Here is a 15,365-nt window from a genome sequence, read left to right as displayed (position 1 = left end):
GTGGTCCTGTGTGCAGCGATCTCTCCTTGTGGGGCTGAGGGCTCATATATGGTGCCTGGGCTTGAACCAGGGTCAGCTCTGAGCCAGGCAAGCCTCTTGGCCCCTGCACCATCTCTCCAACGCCCCCATCTGACCATGCAGTCCCCACAGTGGCCTTAAGTGATAAGCCGCAGCTGAGGGGACCGCCGTGGCACCCCACCAGGCACCCCACCATTGCACACACGGACTCCTTCCACCCTTGAGGAGTTTTTTGTGAACCCCTTCACTCCCCCACCCCCTTTTTCCGATGAGGGAATTGAGGCACTGCAACGTCAAGTGACTTTTCTGATCTCAGACACATGCAGGACCATAGGTTTCAACAGGCTCCTTCCCACGCTGACGTGTTTCCTTCTCGCCTGCCCAGGCCCCAGTCGCCCCAAGAGGCTTCTGTTTTCACTCCAGAAGATCACAGGCCCCAGCCCTGTCTATCCCCCACACAGCTCTGGAATCCCGCCTCCCAGGTCCCTAAATCCCAACCCCTTACCCTCCCTGCGGGGAGCCCAGGCTCTGGGGAAATGGGCTTGGCGGGGCCCAGGAGAGCGAGGCCCTTAGTGATTGGTCCTTTCAAACGGCAGGACCAGGGCTGAAAGCCAACAGCCCCACGAGGCTGCTCGGTTCCGGCCACGTGAGGGCCCCCCCCATTCCCGCCCGCTGCCCTAGGCCCCGCTGACTCAGAGCTTGGCAGCTGAGGTTGCCACCCCACTCCCAGGGGTGTAGGGGTGTGTGTGTGCTGAGGAGGGCTGGGTAGGGCGAGGCCAGCCCAGGCCACTGCTTGGCACCCACACCAGCCCCTTGTGTGAGTTGGGTGAGAATGCCTCTGGCCGCGGGTCCCAGAACCAGCAGGCTCGCAGAACCTCCCCTCTGCCAGCGTTCCCTCCAGCCTCCCATCATTACTCAACTTCCCTCCCTGATTGCTTCCAGACCTCACGTGGCCAGGGCCCTCCTTGTCTAAACATCCTTCTTTTCGGCACCAGTGACAGTTTTATTGCTGCTAGGAAGGAGGGAGTTTGTGTGTTGGATCCCAGTGATAAAGATTTCTCTGGAAATCACAGGTTTCTGGTGGGATTATGTGCTGTCATCAGCGTGCAGACTCGGAACCCTGACACGCCGCGCGTGAACGCCAGAGGGTCACGGAGTTCTGAGCCAAGAGGGCGGGAGAGACAGGACAAGGCCTTGCATGCGGCCACCCAGGTCCCGGCACCACGTATGGTCCCCTGAGCCACACCAGGAGGGACTCCTAGGCACCACCGGGAATGCACCCCCCACCCCAGTAAAAAATAAACTAAAGGATTAGAGTGGAAAAATCAGTGCGGATGAATATTTTGGTCTGGGAGAGTGTGTAACAGTCTGGGCCTGTGATGTCCAGAGCCCTGACACCACCACGTGGAGGGCAGTGGGCAGGAGTGAGCCCTGAGCTGGGACCCAGGGGAAGCCCTGAGTTGCAGTTGGGGATTGTCCGAAAACCAAACCAAACCAAACCAAAACCCCAAAAATCAATTTAAAAAAGAAAAAAAGTGTTGCATGTTGAAGCCCTTCCACAAAAGCAGTAAATTTGGATGGTGGTTCCTGAGGTCTGTGCTTCCTGCCAAAGACACAGAAACTAAGGGGCTGGAGCAATAGCACAGCGGGTAGGGCGTTTGCCTTGCATGCGGCCGACCCAGGTCTGATTCCCAGCATCGCATATGGTCCCCTGAGCACTGCCAGCGTAATTCCTGAGTGCATGAACCAGGAGTAACTCCTATGCATCATCGGGTGTGACCAAAAAAGAAAAAAAAAGACAAGAAAAACAAAACAAAGACACAGAAACTTATGTAAATAGTGAATAGTTATCAATTTAAAAAAAAAATGTGGGCTGGGAAGTGTGAGGCCATGAGTTTAATCCTGGCATTGAAAAAAAAAAAAGATGGTCAGGAAATTTAGGGCGCTGCCTTACATAGGCTGACCTGGATTTTATTCCTGCCACCACATGGTCCCAAATCATGGCCGGGTGAAGCCCTGAGGTTCCCAGCACTGCTGGGTTGTCCTGGGGATTCCCAGAACTGCAGAGCCTGAGAAACACTGCATCCTTGAACCTTTTGCATTAATCGACTGGCCTGCTTGACTGAGAATTGCTTATAGAGCCCCCTCCTGAGCACTACTTTGTAGCACCCCCCAAAAAAATTAAAGGAAAAAAGTTTTAATTTACTTTTTTTTTTTTTGCTTTTTAGGTTATACCCAGCAATGCTCAGGGGTTACTCCTGGCTCTGCACTCAGGAATTGCTCCTGGCAGTGCTTGGGGGATCATATGGGATGGCGGGGATCGAACCCAGGTCGGCCACGTGCAAGGCAAATGCCCTACTGGTTGGTTGTACCATAACTCTGATCCCCTTACTTAAAAATTTTTTACTTTGAAAATTTTTTAAAAATTAGGGCCTGAGTGCTAGTATAGCAGGTAAGCGCCTGTTTTGCTCGTGGCCGACCTGGGTTCAATCCTTGGTATCCTGTATGGTTCCTCGAGCCCACCTAGGGCCGAGCCGAGCCCTCTGAGCCGAGTACCAGGAATAAGCCCCGAGCACTGCTGAGTGTGACCCAACAACAACAAGAAGAAAGCAGGATGTGAGGGCAGTCTGGCTGTGACATGTCACCCCACTGATTGCTAGGGTTGATTAAGCTGAACTGGCTAGCAAGAGGGGTGATCTTTTCTCTTTTTTGTTTTATTTATTTATTTATTTATTTATTTGGTTTTTGGGTCACACCTGGCGATGCACAGGAATTACTCCTGGCTCTGCACTCAGGAATTACTCCTGGCGGTGCTCAGGGGACCATATGGGATACTGGGAATCGAACCCGGGTCGGCCGCGTGCAAGGCAAATGCCCTACCCGCTGTGCTATATAGCTCCAGACCCGAGGGGGTCATCTTTTCTACCCTCACACTCCATGTATTTTTCCTTTCCAGGGTGGTAGTGAGGAGGGGTGTGGAATTGTCATTGTCTTTGTCATTGTCATGGTGATTCAATTTTTTATGAAAAAAAAATAAAGAAAGCTAAAAATAATTTGTCATTGCCAAGTTACCAAATAGGCAATTCTTAGAATGCCCTGTGGATACAGGCTGCCCTCCCTGGCCCCCACCCCCAATGCCCACTGAGCCTGGCACAGCCCATTGACCATTGTAACGCACCCTATGCAGCTCTGCCCCCTGGTGAACACCAGGCTGGAATTCCTGCCCCACCCCAGTACCAGCAAAACAATCTTGAATGCTGGCGACCGGCCCAGGATTCAAAACCACTTCCTTGCCCCATCTGCTCCCCTTTACGAGAATGTGGGAACAGAAGAAAGTTCCCGCTTCTTCTGCTCTGGGGTGTCTCTGCCCTCACTCCCCAGGGCTGAAGCGGTCCTGAGTTGAGCTGAGGAGATGCCCGCCCTTCCCGGCCTGGACCCACACTCCCCTCGGGGGAGTTCGCAGCTCCAAGGTTTTCTCTGGGGAGAGTCTTGGCTCCTGTTCTGAGCGTGTCTCTTTCACCAGAGCTGGGAAGCCCCCAGTCACATGGAGTCACGCAGGAAAGCAAGACAAGGAGGAGCCCACCAAGAGCCCCCCGTTGACCAGGGCTGGGACTCTGATTGGAGGTGGCATCCGGCAGGCCCTGATGTCAGCTCTGGCACTCAGCCCAGGCATTGTTAGAGGTTGCTGCTTCAACTGATGAGTGGCCTGACGAACTGATGAGTGGGACAGGGACCTTCGGAGCAAGAGCCAGGCAGTCTTGCCCCACCCGGGGGTAGGTCTGGAACTCAGGTCAGAGGGAAGGAGTGCTACAGGACCCCCAGGCAGCTGCTCTGCCTCCAGCTGCTGTGTGACCTGGGGCCAGCGAGCACCCTCTCTGATCCTCCAGCCACCTGCCTCTTCTGTGAATTCGAGGGTGAGGGGCGGCTTCAGGAAACCAGAGCGGGCAAGTCTCAGCCAGACAGTGACCAGAGCACCCCAGTTTCTTCCTCTTTCTCAAGGATCTGCCCTGTTACATTTCCCTTTGGGGTCAAGTTCCCGGATCTGAATAAATGCTATCTCAGCGTCCACTGCCTGCTTTGTGGGGGGTGGGGTGGGGTGGGGACCTCCCTTCCTGAGCCATCAGAACGGCCTAAGTCACCCAAACCACCTTCCCACAGTGCCCCTTGTAAGGAGTCAAACCTGGGCTGGGAGCTGGAGTGATAGCACAGCAGGGAGGGTGTTTACCTTGCACGCGGCCGACTCGGGTTCGATTCCTAGCATCCCATATGGACCCCTGAGCACTGCCAGGAGTGATTCCTGAGTGCATGAGCCAGGAGTAATCCCTGAACATCTCTAGGTGTGACCCGAAAAGCAAAAAAACAAAAAACAAAACAAAAAAAAACCCCGGGCTGTTGCATGCAAGGCAGGTCTTAAAGCTCCTGCACTATCTCTGGTCTTTTGTTTGCGGGTTTTGGGGCCACACCTGGCTTAAGGCTTACTCCTGACTTTGCGCTCAGGTATCACTCCTGGTCAGCCTTGGGGGTGGGGGGGCACCATATGGGATGCTGAGGATTGAACCCTTGAACTAGGGTTGACCACATGCAGGGCAAGCACACCAGCACCCTTAGCCCTCCCCCACCACCCACCCCCAATACTGTACTCGCTCTCCAGTCCCTCTTTGGCCCTTGACTTTTGGACCACACCTGGCAGTATCTGACAATCCCGTGTGGAGGGACGAGGCTGGGAGAATGCCCCTAAGAAAGGCATGGAGGAGGGGAAGGCAAAGGCAGGAAAGCAGACTGTGGGAATGTGAATGATTGCACAGGAGATGGGAAAGAGGCTGAGGTCTGGCCCTAAAGGACATGAGGGGCGTATCTTCAGGGGAAGGTGGAGCCACGGGCAGCCCCTGAGGAGGAACCCGTCTTGCTTTTGTGGGACAGGGTCTAGGGCGGGGGAGCCCAGAGGGACGTGAGTAGGGAGGGGGGGCGCCAAGATCTCATCCTGGCAAGAGTGAAAGGCAGGAAAGGAAGGGTTTCAGGGGAGGGGATGGGGAGAGGGAGAGAGGCCCCTCTCCAGGACTCTCCCCCCACCCCCCAGCCCTGCTGTGACCCCCGTTCTCCTCCCCAGGGAGGGCCAAACCAAACTCACTCAGCTTGCTCAGTGCTTTATTAACAAAAGCCCCAAGGGAGACTCAGCAGGGCCTTCCAGAAGGCGCCTCCCCCTCCTGGGAGGGAGCCCCACTGTCTGGCCAGGGTGTAGCTGTTCCGGACACGTCTTCTCTTGCCCCCCTCATTCCTGCCTCCCCGCGGACAGTTGCACACGCATATGAGCACTGGCGGAGGTGTTTCCATGAGGTGTTTCTGTCCACAACAAGGACCTGTCAGGTGCTGGGGTTCAGAGTTCGGGGCGGTAGTGGCTGAGTTTCCAGGGGGGGTTGAGGAACCCCCCTGAGGAGAACATCCTTTCTCCGAGGCACCCTGATGCAAGCCCAAGTTTAAAGATGGGCCTCGAACAGGTGGCAGAGGGGATCACACCTCAGCCCGGGCTTGTCCCGAGCAGGGGTCCCAGCAGACCCCAGGTAACACTGCAGGTAACACTGAAACAGGAAGAAGAGCATAGGTGTGTGCTGGAAGGGACAGAGAAAGGGACAGAGAAAGGGGCAGGGCAGACACCCCCAGGGGGCGGCGGAAGGCGGGAGACACCCAGGGAGGGAGGGGTTCCCACACATACACGCCAAGCCCAAACCAAGCACCTCGAGAAAACAGGGCTTTCCAGGACACAGGAAGACAAAGGGTGAACGCAAACAAGGAAGGGCGACACCAAATCAGTAACCAGGCCCCAACCCGCCCGCCTGAGACCCAGAATCCTTCCTTTGAGCTGGACTTAATCCAATTCCACTTAGTCAACAGTCAGGGCTCTTCCAGGCACTGGGTGGGTGGGGTTGGGGGGCGGGGGCGGGAGTTGGAAAGAGGAAGGGGAGGGGGCCAGGAGCAGTGGGTGGGACGCCCGCACCGTCCCTCTCCTGGCAACCCCGGGGCCTCCAGCAAGTCCTCCAGAGGCTCTGCAAGGCTGCAGCAAGATGGGCACGAGACGGGCACGTCACTGCTCCTGCAGGCGGCTGCACAGCTCCCGCCGGCTCCGCTCCCCGGCCCAGCTGCGGGTCTTAAGGCGGAAGGTCCTCAGTTCCTCCTTGAAGGCCTCGTGGTTCATGGGCCGGTAGTCCTGGGGCTCACAGAAGCTCTAGGGTATGATGGAAGAGTGGATCAATTGGGGAAGGGGGTCACCCCCTGCTGTGCCAGCCTCCCTGGGAGCCCCGGGACCAGCCCCTCGTGGTACCGGGTGCTGTGGGAAGAACTCCTTGTAGCCGCCTTTGAGGATGTACATCTCGGGGTAGTAAAGGTTGGGGTAGTCGTTGGCTGCCCGGTCTCGCTCCCTGATGAATCGGCACCTGGGACGGGGTGGAGGGGGTGGGGAGTCAGGGCAGAGCGAGGCAGGGACCCATGAGGCCGGTTCCCTGGAGCCCTGGGGAGCCGCAGAAGGTCTCAGAGCGCCAGCATGTTGGCCCAGGTGCATGTCAGGGTCAGTTGTGCAGGCAGAGGGTATCAGAGGGTTTGGGAAGGCGGATGGATGGAAGAGCGAAACCAAAGCGCCACTGAAAGTGGCACAATCCCGAGGTGCCTGCAGTGGTGGCCCCAGGAAAGGAGAGAGCCGAGAGAGGGGCTGGGAAGAGTACGGTGGGTAGGGCGTTGGCCTTGCACACGGACAACTAGGGGTGAATCCCCGGCGTCCCATAGGGTCCCTCCATACCCCGCCAGGAGTAATTCCTGAGTGCAGAGCCAGGAGTAAGCCCTGAGCATTGCTGAGTGTGTTACCTACTTCGCATCCTCTCCCCGCAAAAAAAGAGAACAGGAGAGAGGGTCCAGTGGGTAAGGCACTGGCCTTGCATGCAGCCGACCCCAGTTAGAATCCTTGGCACCACATACAGTCTCTTGAAGCACGGAGCCAGGAATTGCCTCTGGGCATCACTGGGTGTGATCCAACACACACACACACACACACACACACACACACACCACACAGATACATTCCTGGGCTGGGAACACTCACTCAGAGGCCAGAGGCTAGGGGCATGCTGACTGCAGTTCAATCACACACACAGCATGGCCCCGTGTAGCCCTGGAGCCCTTGGGCACTGGGGTGGCCCTGGGGGTCCTCAGCACTGCAGGGGCCCTTGCAACTCCACATCCTTGGACCCTTGCATTAAACGCTCAGCCTGGCTGGCTGAGGGTCATCAGGGATGGTCCCAGGCCACTTGGGGAACACTTAGAAGGCAGCACCCCTTGACCCCCAAAAACAAACAAACACACATGGACATCCAGGAAGCCTGAAGCAGACTTGGTGAAGTCAGGACCTGGGAGGAAGGCAGGATAGAGATGACCCTGGAGCAGCCTGGGGAGGTGGACACCCAGTGAGGACTCATGGGGGTGGCCCTCGGGAGCAGCGGGGGTGTAGGTCAGACCCCAGCACACAGGCCGGGCCAGGCTGGCCACCCATGGGCATTGAACAGGACACCCTGGGGCTCAGGGGAAGTTGCTGTGGTTGCCAGGACAAGTGTTCCTTCCCAGGGGGCCCTGAGAGCCCAGAGCGGCCAGGGTCAGAGGCACTGAGAACAGCGCTGGAGGCTGGAAATGACCCTGTGGGGTGGCCCCAGGGATCAGAGCTGGCAGGGAAGGACGGGGAGGGGGAGCCAGCGGACGGAGGTGGCACAGGGCAGCGGGGACAGGGTCCACTGACAGGTGAGATGCAGGCCAGTGAGCGGAGAAGCGGGGCGAGGCCTCAGGTGGCACCAGCACCCACAGAGCACCCTGGGGAACAGATGTGAGCGGCCACTCACATGCGTGGCCCCCGCTCCGAGGAGAATTCACAGTGGAAGATGAGGATGACTCTCTTCTCCAGGCTGCACGGCGTAATGGGGCTGTCCAGGAGGAAGGTCTCCGCGTCCTTCTCCAGGGGCAGGTTCACAGCCGTCTGCCAGGGGCGAGACATCAGGCCCCGGCGGGGTGCAGGCCGCCCCTCTGCTGCTCAGTGACCCCCACGTCTGGCTGGGGAGGCCCTTCCCCCTCCACCATGCCTGCTCCAGGCCAAGCAATAACAGACTGCGGGGGAGGGGGGTACCCAAGACCACATCACCGGCCTCACCTTGATGTGTCCGCCTTCGTACTCATAGGGGTACCTGCAGTCCACAATCACGAACCTCTCCACAATGTTGCTGAACTTGCCCGTCAGCAGAGCCACCATCTGAGGGAGGCGAGAGGAGGGGAATCCCAGGGGGTCAACCTCTGCAGCCACCCAGCATGGGCTGCCACACCCTGGGGATGGTCCACGGGCCAGCCCTGTCCCCAGTGCACATGGTGGGACTCAAGTACCATTTCTGGCGAGATGTATTTCAGGTCTTGGTGTTTCCCATCGACAGTCTGCAGGAGGAAGGCCTGTGGGGGGAAGAGGGAGAGGAGGGACTTCAAAGGACAGAAGGGGTTTCCTTCTCCGGCCCAGAGGTCACACCTGCCTGGACCTTTCACACATTCCTGGTGCCACAGTCACTGAAAAGACGCCTCCAGCTCCCATACTCAGGGAATCACCTGCCCAGGGGAGCCAAGATGGACTCCCCACTTCCGGCCCCCAACCCCTGCCCAGTTCAGGAGACGACAGCTCCAAATGAGACATGGGTTTCTGTGCTCAGGGATCACTCCTGGCAGTGCTCAGGAATGCAGGGATCAAACCCAGGCGGGCCGTGCACGAGGCAAGGGCCCTATACGCATTATCACCTCTAGGCCCTGGACACGCTAGTTTGGAAAAGACGCTCCCAGCAGAGCCCGACAGGCCTGATGGAGTAGGGGTGGGAGTCTGGGGCCAATCAAGGACAGTGGAGGAAAGGCAAAGGGTGCCTGAGGAGGGGCGGGAGCTGCCGCTCCCAGGCAAGGTGGCCTCACAGTGGTGGGGGACACTCTGCCTCCTGGGGGGGGGGTCCCCTTCCACCTAGCGGCACCTTGGAGTAATCCCCGATCAGTTCTCGGTGGTCACTGTCCAGGAGACTCTCGATCTCGTCGTGACACAAGGACTTGGAGCGAAGGACACGGGCTTTCTGGGGTTCAAGGCAGACGGAGGCAGAGGTCAGGCCCTGCAGGAGAACCCCCCCTTCCCCTGCACACTGCCCTAAGCACCCCCTGGTCCCCTTCCCCTGCTCGCTGCCCATAGCGACCAGCCCTGCTCACGGGCTCCTCGGGCTCCCCCTCATCCTCCTCCTCCTCGGGAGGGGTGACGCTCTTCCTGCGCTTGCTCTGCACTGGGCCCTCCCGGTCCTGCGGCCGCTCCAGCCGCTTCAGGATAGGCCGGATGACGCTGCAGGGTAGGGACGGGGAGCGGAAGAGACGCCGGCACTTGCTGAACATGATGAAGTCCTGGCAGGTGAAAAGGTGAGGGTCAGAGCGCCCAGTGCCTGGACACCCCCCCTCCCCCAGAAAGCCTCCCCTGACAGGGGGAGCAGAGGGCCCACCCTTCCCAGTTCTGAAATGGGTGCAGCGAGGATCACCTGTTCCTCCTCCTTCTTCGAGGTCTTGACCAGTGGGGCGCTAATGAGGCTCTCCATGCTTGGGGGGACCGAATCGTCATCCTGAGGCCAAATCAGCGAGGTCACACCCAGAGGCGCTGGCTGAATCTCACCCACACCCCCCACCCTGCGAACCCCAGCTCAGCAGCCCTCTTTGGCTTGGCCATGGCACCTCCACACAGGGACCCCCACCCTAAACCTATGAGTGGTGCGGGCTGGTGCAGAACCAGGGGGAACAGCGGCTCCTCAGCTTTCTTCTGACATTGGGAAAAGGTCCCAGTCGTTGCAGGATCTCAGATCCCCGGGGGTGGGGGGGGGGGGGGATCCCAGGCAGGGAGGAGGTAGGAGCAGGGGTGAGGCCAGGCTGCTTACCTTTAGGTCCTTCTCCAAGAGGTCCACGAATCCATCATCCTCCTCGGGGGACCCCTTGGTGGGGGTCAAGGAGAAGGGGCTCCGGGCAAGAGGGCTCAGTGTATCCACCTCCATCTTCCGCTCTGGGGTAAGGCACTGATGAACAAGGAGGCTACTCAGTGGTGGGGGACCCAGGCAGTGCCAACCCCATCCTTCAGAGAAGAGGTTCTCAGACAGCCAGAGGGCCACTGAGGCTCACGTACGCCTGCCCACCTCCACAGATCTCCCCCCACCCCGACCCACCATCAGGTCGGGTGCTGAGCTTGGCCTCTGGGCAAAGGCTTCCTTGTGGCTGATCCACTTGGCCAGAGCAGGAGCCTGGCTGGGGGTGGTGGGCGTCCCCGGCGTCTTGAAGACAAACCCATCCTGTGGGCAAGAGGAGGGGAGCACGGGGGGGCTCATCAGATGCCAGAGAAGCCTCAGCCCCAGCACACAGGCCGGCTTCCCTCTGGAGGGCTCCTCCGCCGTGCCCCAGGAACGCACATTCTCTTTGTCCTTCCCGGGGCTATGTTCTGTCCCCAAACGGCTGCAGGCCTCTCGCTTCCTCCAGCCGCCGGGCGCTTGGGAGTTGGTGACATTCCGCAGCACGGGACTGTGTCCCAGAAGCCGGCCCTGCAGGAAGGGAGTAGGTACAGCAGGGGGCCTTCCCCGGGCCCCCCAACACCCGCTCTCCTGCCACCAGACCCGGAACACCCCATCCCTTTGAGCCCGTCCTTCAGAAGCTGCCCACCTCCCCTCCCCCACCCCAACCTCTGTCCACAGCAGGCTGGCATGTCCAGGGTTCTCCTGGACCTCAGGAGGCCACTCACCGGCAAAGACTGGAATCGCCGAAAAGCAAGTTTCTCACTGCAGAAGGAAACAGGGATCGTCAGGCTGAGGGCTCGGGGCAGGACTGAGCACGTCGGGTGCCCCTCCTCCACAGGGCCCAGAGCCCCGCTTGTGCCTACAGCACCGGGGGCAAGCCCAAAGTTGGGAGGTCCCCTGTGCTGATGCCCCAACACTTACTTGCGAATAACCTTGCTGGCCGCCTGGATGGCCTGTTCAAACCTAAAAGAGAGAGAGGTACCATGCAGCCTGTCATCCTATCTTCGTCCCAGTCCATATGGCTCAGGGCGCAGACCAGTGTGCAAGGGAGATAGGATGAAGGCGGGGTGGGGGGCAATCTGGGGCCAGAGCAATAGCACAGCAAGTAGGGCACCTGCCTTGCACGCAACCAACCCAGGTTCAATGCCTGGCACCCCATACGACCCCCTACCCCCATCCAGGAGCGATCCCTGAATGCAGAGCGAGGAATAACCCCAGAGCACCACCAGGGGTGGCCCCCAAACAAAACAAAAGTGAAGCAGGACGATGGGGGGGCAGGTATTTATGCGGGGTGGGGGGGTGCAGTGTGCAAGAACATGAGAGCAGGCAGCTGTAAAAGGAAGAGGCCCAGGAACAGCTGGGGCAGGTCACAGGTCCAAGGCCCCTGAGGCGTTACCCGGGCAACAGTCTGCCAGCCAGCCCACAGGCCTTCCACCTGTATGCAAATCACCTCCCAGCGGGGCCATATGGCCAGAAAAGGCATCAGGTCGTGCACCCCCACCCCGGACCCCCAACACACACACACACACACACACACACACACACACACACACGTCTGTCTCCAGCTTTGCTCCTGGCGTGGGGCGGTTTCCCCCAGGACAGGAACCTGGGTCAATACCCTCTTTCACCCCATCAGTCCTGGTCTTCCACCCAGACACCAAGTGACAAATGTGCAGGGCACACATCCTTGCCTCCCTCCTTTGGAATTTTCCAAGAGCCAGCCCTTGTCCTGTCCCCTCCTCCTGCCTTCCAAGAGGCCAGCAGGCTAGGAATTCCAACAGATGTGCCTTTTGAGATTGGGGCCTAAGCTTCTGCAGACGGGCTCCACCCCCAGCTATGTAGTCACAGACCACCTGCCATGTGGGCTTTTGTGCATTTAGGCATGCACGCGTGCGCGCACACGCACATGCTTCTTTCTGGAAAGCTGTGTAACCGTCAAAGCAGGTGCAGAATGGGGGCGGGGGTAGGGGGGGAGGGCACAGAGGGCTAGTGTGGGAAGGATGGTCTCAGGATTGGCAAAGCTGGGCCCTGCCAGTGTGGCATAAGGAATTACCCATTTTAGTGGCTCAGTTTCCAAGGCACACCTGTACCTTGCGGGGTAACACAGGGATGGTTTGGTGTTGCTGTCAGAAAAAGATCTGCAGGGCCCACACCCATTTCTCTCCCCATTTCCTGTTTGTAAAGGAACCCTGCAGCCCAGCCCATTCTGATCAAAGGCCATTCGAGCAAAGACAAGGTCTCTTTGACCCCAATTAGACCTTTTTCTTGTGGGTGGCAGGGATCACACCCAGGGACTCTCAGATGGGCAGCAGAGAGGTCTACTACTGAGCTACAGTTCCGCCACACAGCTAAAAGAGCTTTAAATTTTGCTATTAAAAAAGGGGTGGGGGGGCAGAGCGATAATATAGTGGGTAGGGCACTTGCCTTGCACGCGGCCAACCTGGGTTTGATACCCAGTACCCCATATAGTCTCCAAGCACTGCCAGGACTAATTCCTGACTGCAGAGCCAGGAATAACCTCTGAGCATTGTCAGATGTGACCCAAAAAGTCAACAAAATTTTTTTTAAAAAAGATATTAGCAGAAGAACTGGACAGAAGGGGTTGGATTCTACTAGGATTAAGGCGTTTGCGTTGCATGCAGCCGTCCTTGGCTTGATCCCCAGCACTATATATATATGGTGCCCCACGGCACTGCCAGAAGTGACCCCAGAGCACAGAGCCAAGAGTAGTAGCACCCAGCTCTACTGGGTGAGACCCAAACAGAAAAAGCAGGACACATGCCACAGCTACATTCTCACAAACAGGAGCTTGCTGGAGTCTTGCGTCCACTGGTTCCAGTGGCCACTGTCCCCCAGTCCACTCTTGGCTGCTCCCTAAGAGCAGACCCCTGGGATCTGGGAAGGTCCTTTCCCCCCTCAGGGAAAGATGTGAGGGACCTGAGAGAGTTTATGTGAAAATTGGGTTCCCAAAGGCAGACCCCAGTTCCTTGGAGTGGAGACCCCTCTTCTCTACTCACGTCTGCTCTGCCATCTGGGGGTCCAGGGGGCTGGGAGATTCCATGCAGAGACCTGCGGGGTCAGGGTGCTTTGGTTTGACAGTACTGATATTGTCCTCATCCTACCCCACCCCACCCCACAGGAGAGAGGGGGGGAGTCTTAATGTTAGTCTGGGTGCCTAAAAATAAATAAATAAAACCCACCCATAGGTCCTAAGGCTGACATGCTGGTCCCCAACTTACACGGAGTTCCATTCCCAATTCACTATGGAAACCCCTCTGTTTCAGGGTTTTGGGGGGCTGTGCTGGGGTGGAACCCAGGGCTTCACACATTGCAAGACAAGTGCTCCACCCCAGACTAGCCATGTTACCAAACCAAACCTTTGCTAAGCACTTTTTCCCCCATGCATGCTAGTTTATCTTATAGAAAACCCAACGGCCCTTGGAGGAAAAGGCTGTAACTCAAGTGAAGGTTATCACAGGCGTGGCTTCAGCCCTAATGCCTCTCAGGTGGGGCTGTGGCTGAGAATTTGGGCGCCGGGTTTGAAATAGGTAAGATTGCATCGCCCACAGAGCGCCCCACCCAACCACCAGCTCAGCTCGTCTGGGCGGGGTGTGCAGAGCACCCCCAGAGGTGGACAGGGGTGGGGAAGGCGGGGCCACAGGCTGTGGGAAGCAAGTTCGTCTGATGAGCAAGGATGTGGAGAGGCTCAGGCAGCGCCTCGCCCCTCCCCCCCAAGCCTCCACAACTCCCGACCTCTCCTGGGCCTCACCTGCATCTGAAGATTCAGAAGTCTCAGATGACAAGGAGGACTCGGACCCAAGACGGGCCAGGGCCGGGCACGTGAGCAGGCTGCCTGCCTGACCCCTTGGGGTGTCTCTGCGAAGGGGGCAGGGACCAAGGGAAGGAGAAAGGTCAATGTGGGGCTCCTGTTCCCCCCACTGGCCACCTCCCTCAGAAGCTCCCACTTGTCCCAGGTTCACTGTCTCAGATCAGTGTCCTTCCCATTCTGATGATGACTTAAGAAAGAGGGAGGGGAGGAGGGAGGGGGAAGATGAGCCCAAGGCAAGACCAGGATGCTTGGGGACCAGAGGTAAGGGGGCTGTCCCCAGATCCCCAGTGCCCAACCCAGCCCTTCCAGCCCTTCCAGGAGCTTTGGGTTGGAGACAGACGGGTCCAGCCTGGAGGTTTGCTCAGGCTGCGGTTCCGAGCTGAAGCCCTTTACTGCGGACCAGAACTTGGGGCGGGGGGGGGGGGGGGTGTGTGTGTTGAGGGGGGGTGGAGGGGATTCCAGTTCTGGCGAGTTCCCCCTGTAAAGTCTAGAGGCCAGTCCACTGCTCCTCCTTGGGTTAAAATGGTGGCCGTTTGGCCAGAGCGCAGGCCGCCTGGAGGAGGGCGTGGAGCGGAGGGTCCCCCAGCGGCGAGCGCCACCCCAGCCCAGCCCTGCCCCGCAGCGGGTCAGCAGCGCCTCCCGGCCCGCCAGCCGCGCTGCGGGCTCGGCTCTGCTCGGCCGGGGACGCCTTCCCGCGCCTCCTGCTGGCGCCCGGCCCCTGCCCGCGTGGGTCCCGCGTGGGTCCCGCACGCTGCCCCGCTGTCACCCCGCGCGCGCGCACAGCCTCCGGGACGGCGCCCTACCTGCCGAGCCCCGCGAGCTTGTGCATGTTCTTGGCCAGGCTGGTGACCGGCGAGGCGGCCAGCGGGCGCGACGGGGACCCCGGGGGGCCCGGAGGGCTGCCCAGCCCGAGCCCCGGGAGGTGTCCGGGGCGCGCGGAGGCCGGTGGGCTGCGAGCCGCGCCCGGCGCGGGACCCGGCGCGGGACCCGGCGGGGGCCGCTCCATCGCCGCGCGCGTGGGCACCGGACGGGCGCGGGCCGCGGGGGTCTCGGGGTGCGGGGGAGGGAGGGAGGCGAGGAAGGAGGAGAGGGGAGCGGGAAGGGCGGGGAGGGGTGGAGGGACGCGGGGAGCAGCCGCCGGCCCGGGAAGCCTCTCGGCGCGGCTGCCACCTCCACCTCCTTATATATTCGAAAAATAACAGCGGCCGCGCTGCCCGACGCCGCCAATGGGGGCGCGGGCCAGCGGAGGGCGGGCCCGAGGGCGGGGTCCGCGGGGGTGCGCGCCGGCGAGGCTGGACCGGCCCGGCCCCGCCCCTCCCGGGGCCGCGGGTGGGCGCGAGCCGGGCGTGGGGGGTCCCGCTCGCCCTCCGCACCCGCTGCTCCCGGCCTCGGCCCAGGCTTTGGGGGTTCCCTCTGCGCCGAGCCGGCCGCAGGGA

At 59.7% G+C, this 15,365-nt stretch overlaps 1 protein-coding gene across 2 annotated transcripts; it reads right to left on the bottom strand.

Moving 5' to 3' along the window:
• Nucleotides 1-6,088: 6,088 nt before the first annotated feature.
• On the bottom strand, nt 6,089-14,847 carry CDC25B (cell division cycle 25B). Of its 2 annotated transcripts, XM_056121634.1 has the most exons (16): nt 14,733-14,847; nt 13,870-13,976; nt 13,118-13,169; nt 11,022-11,063; nt 10,826-10,862; nt 10,500-10,628; nt 10,260-10,382; nt 9,978-10,112; nt 9,588-9,668; nt 9,271-9,456; nt 9,045-9,140; nt 8,425-8,487; nt 8,198-8,296; nt 7,893-8,026; nt 6,335-6,446; nt 6,089-6,238 (listed from the first exon to the last, which is right to left on the bottom strand). In XM_056121634.1, exons 1-16 carry the CDS (start codon nt 14,756-14,758, stop codon nt 6,098-6,100), a joined length of 1,563 nt encoding a protein of 520 aa, XP_055977609.1. In that variant the 5' UTR covers nt 14,759-14,847; the 3' UTR covers nt 6,089-6,097. The 2 variants fall into 2 exon arrangements, with proteins under 2 accessions (XP_055977609.1, XP_055977610.1); XM_056121635.1 differs by lacking the exon at nt 10,500-10,628 and having other exon boundaries at nt 14,733-14,846.
• Nucleotides 14,848-15,365: the final 518 nt, after the last annotated feature.

Source organism: Sorex fumeus, unplaced genomic scaffold, assembly GCF_029834395.1.
Source record: "Sorex fumeus unplaced genomic scaffold, SorFum_2.1 ptg000044l, whole genome shotgun sequence".
NCBI classification, from domain to species: Eukaryota; Metazoa; Chordata; class Mammalia; order Eulipotyphla; family Soricidae; genus Sorex; species Sorex fumeus.
The sequence above is the reverse complement of the archived record's forward strand: the minus strand, read 5'-3'. Positions and strand labels throughout refer to the sequence as shown.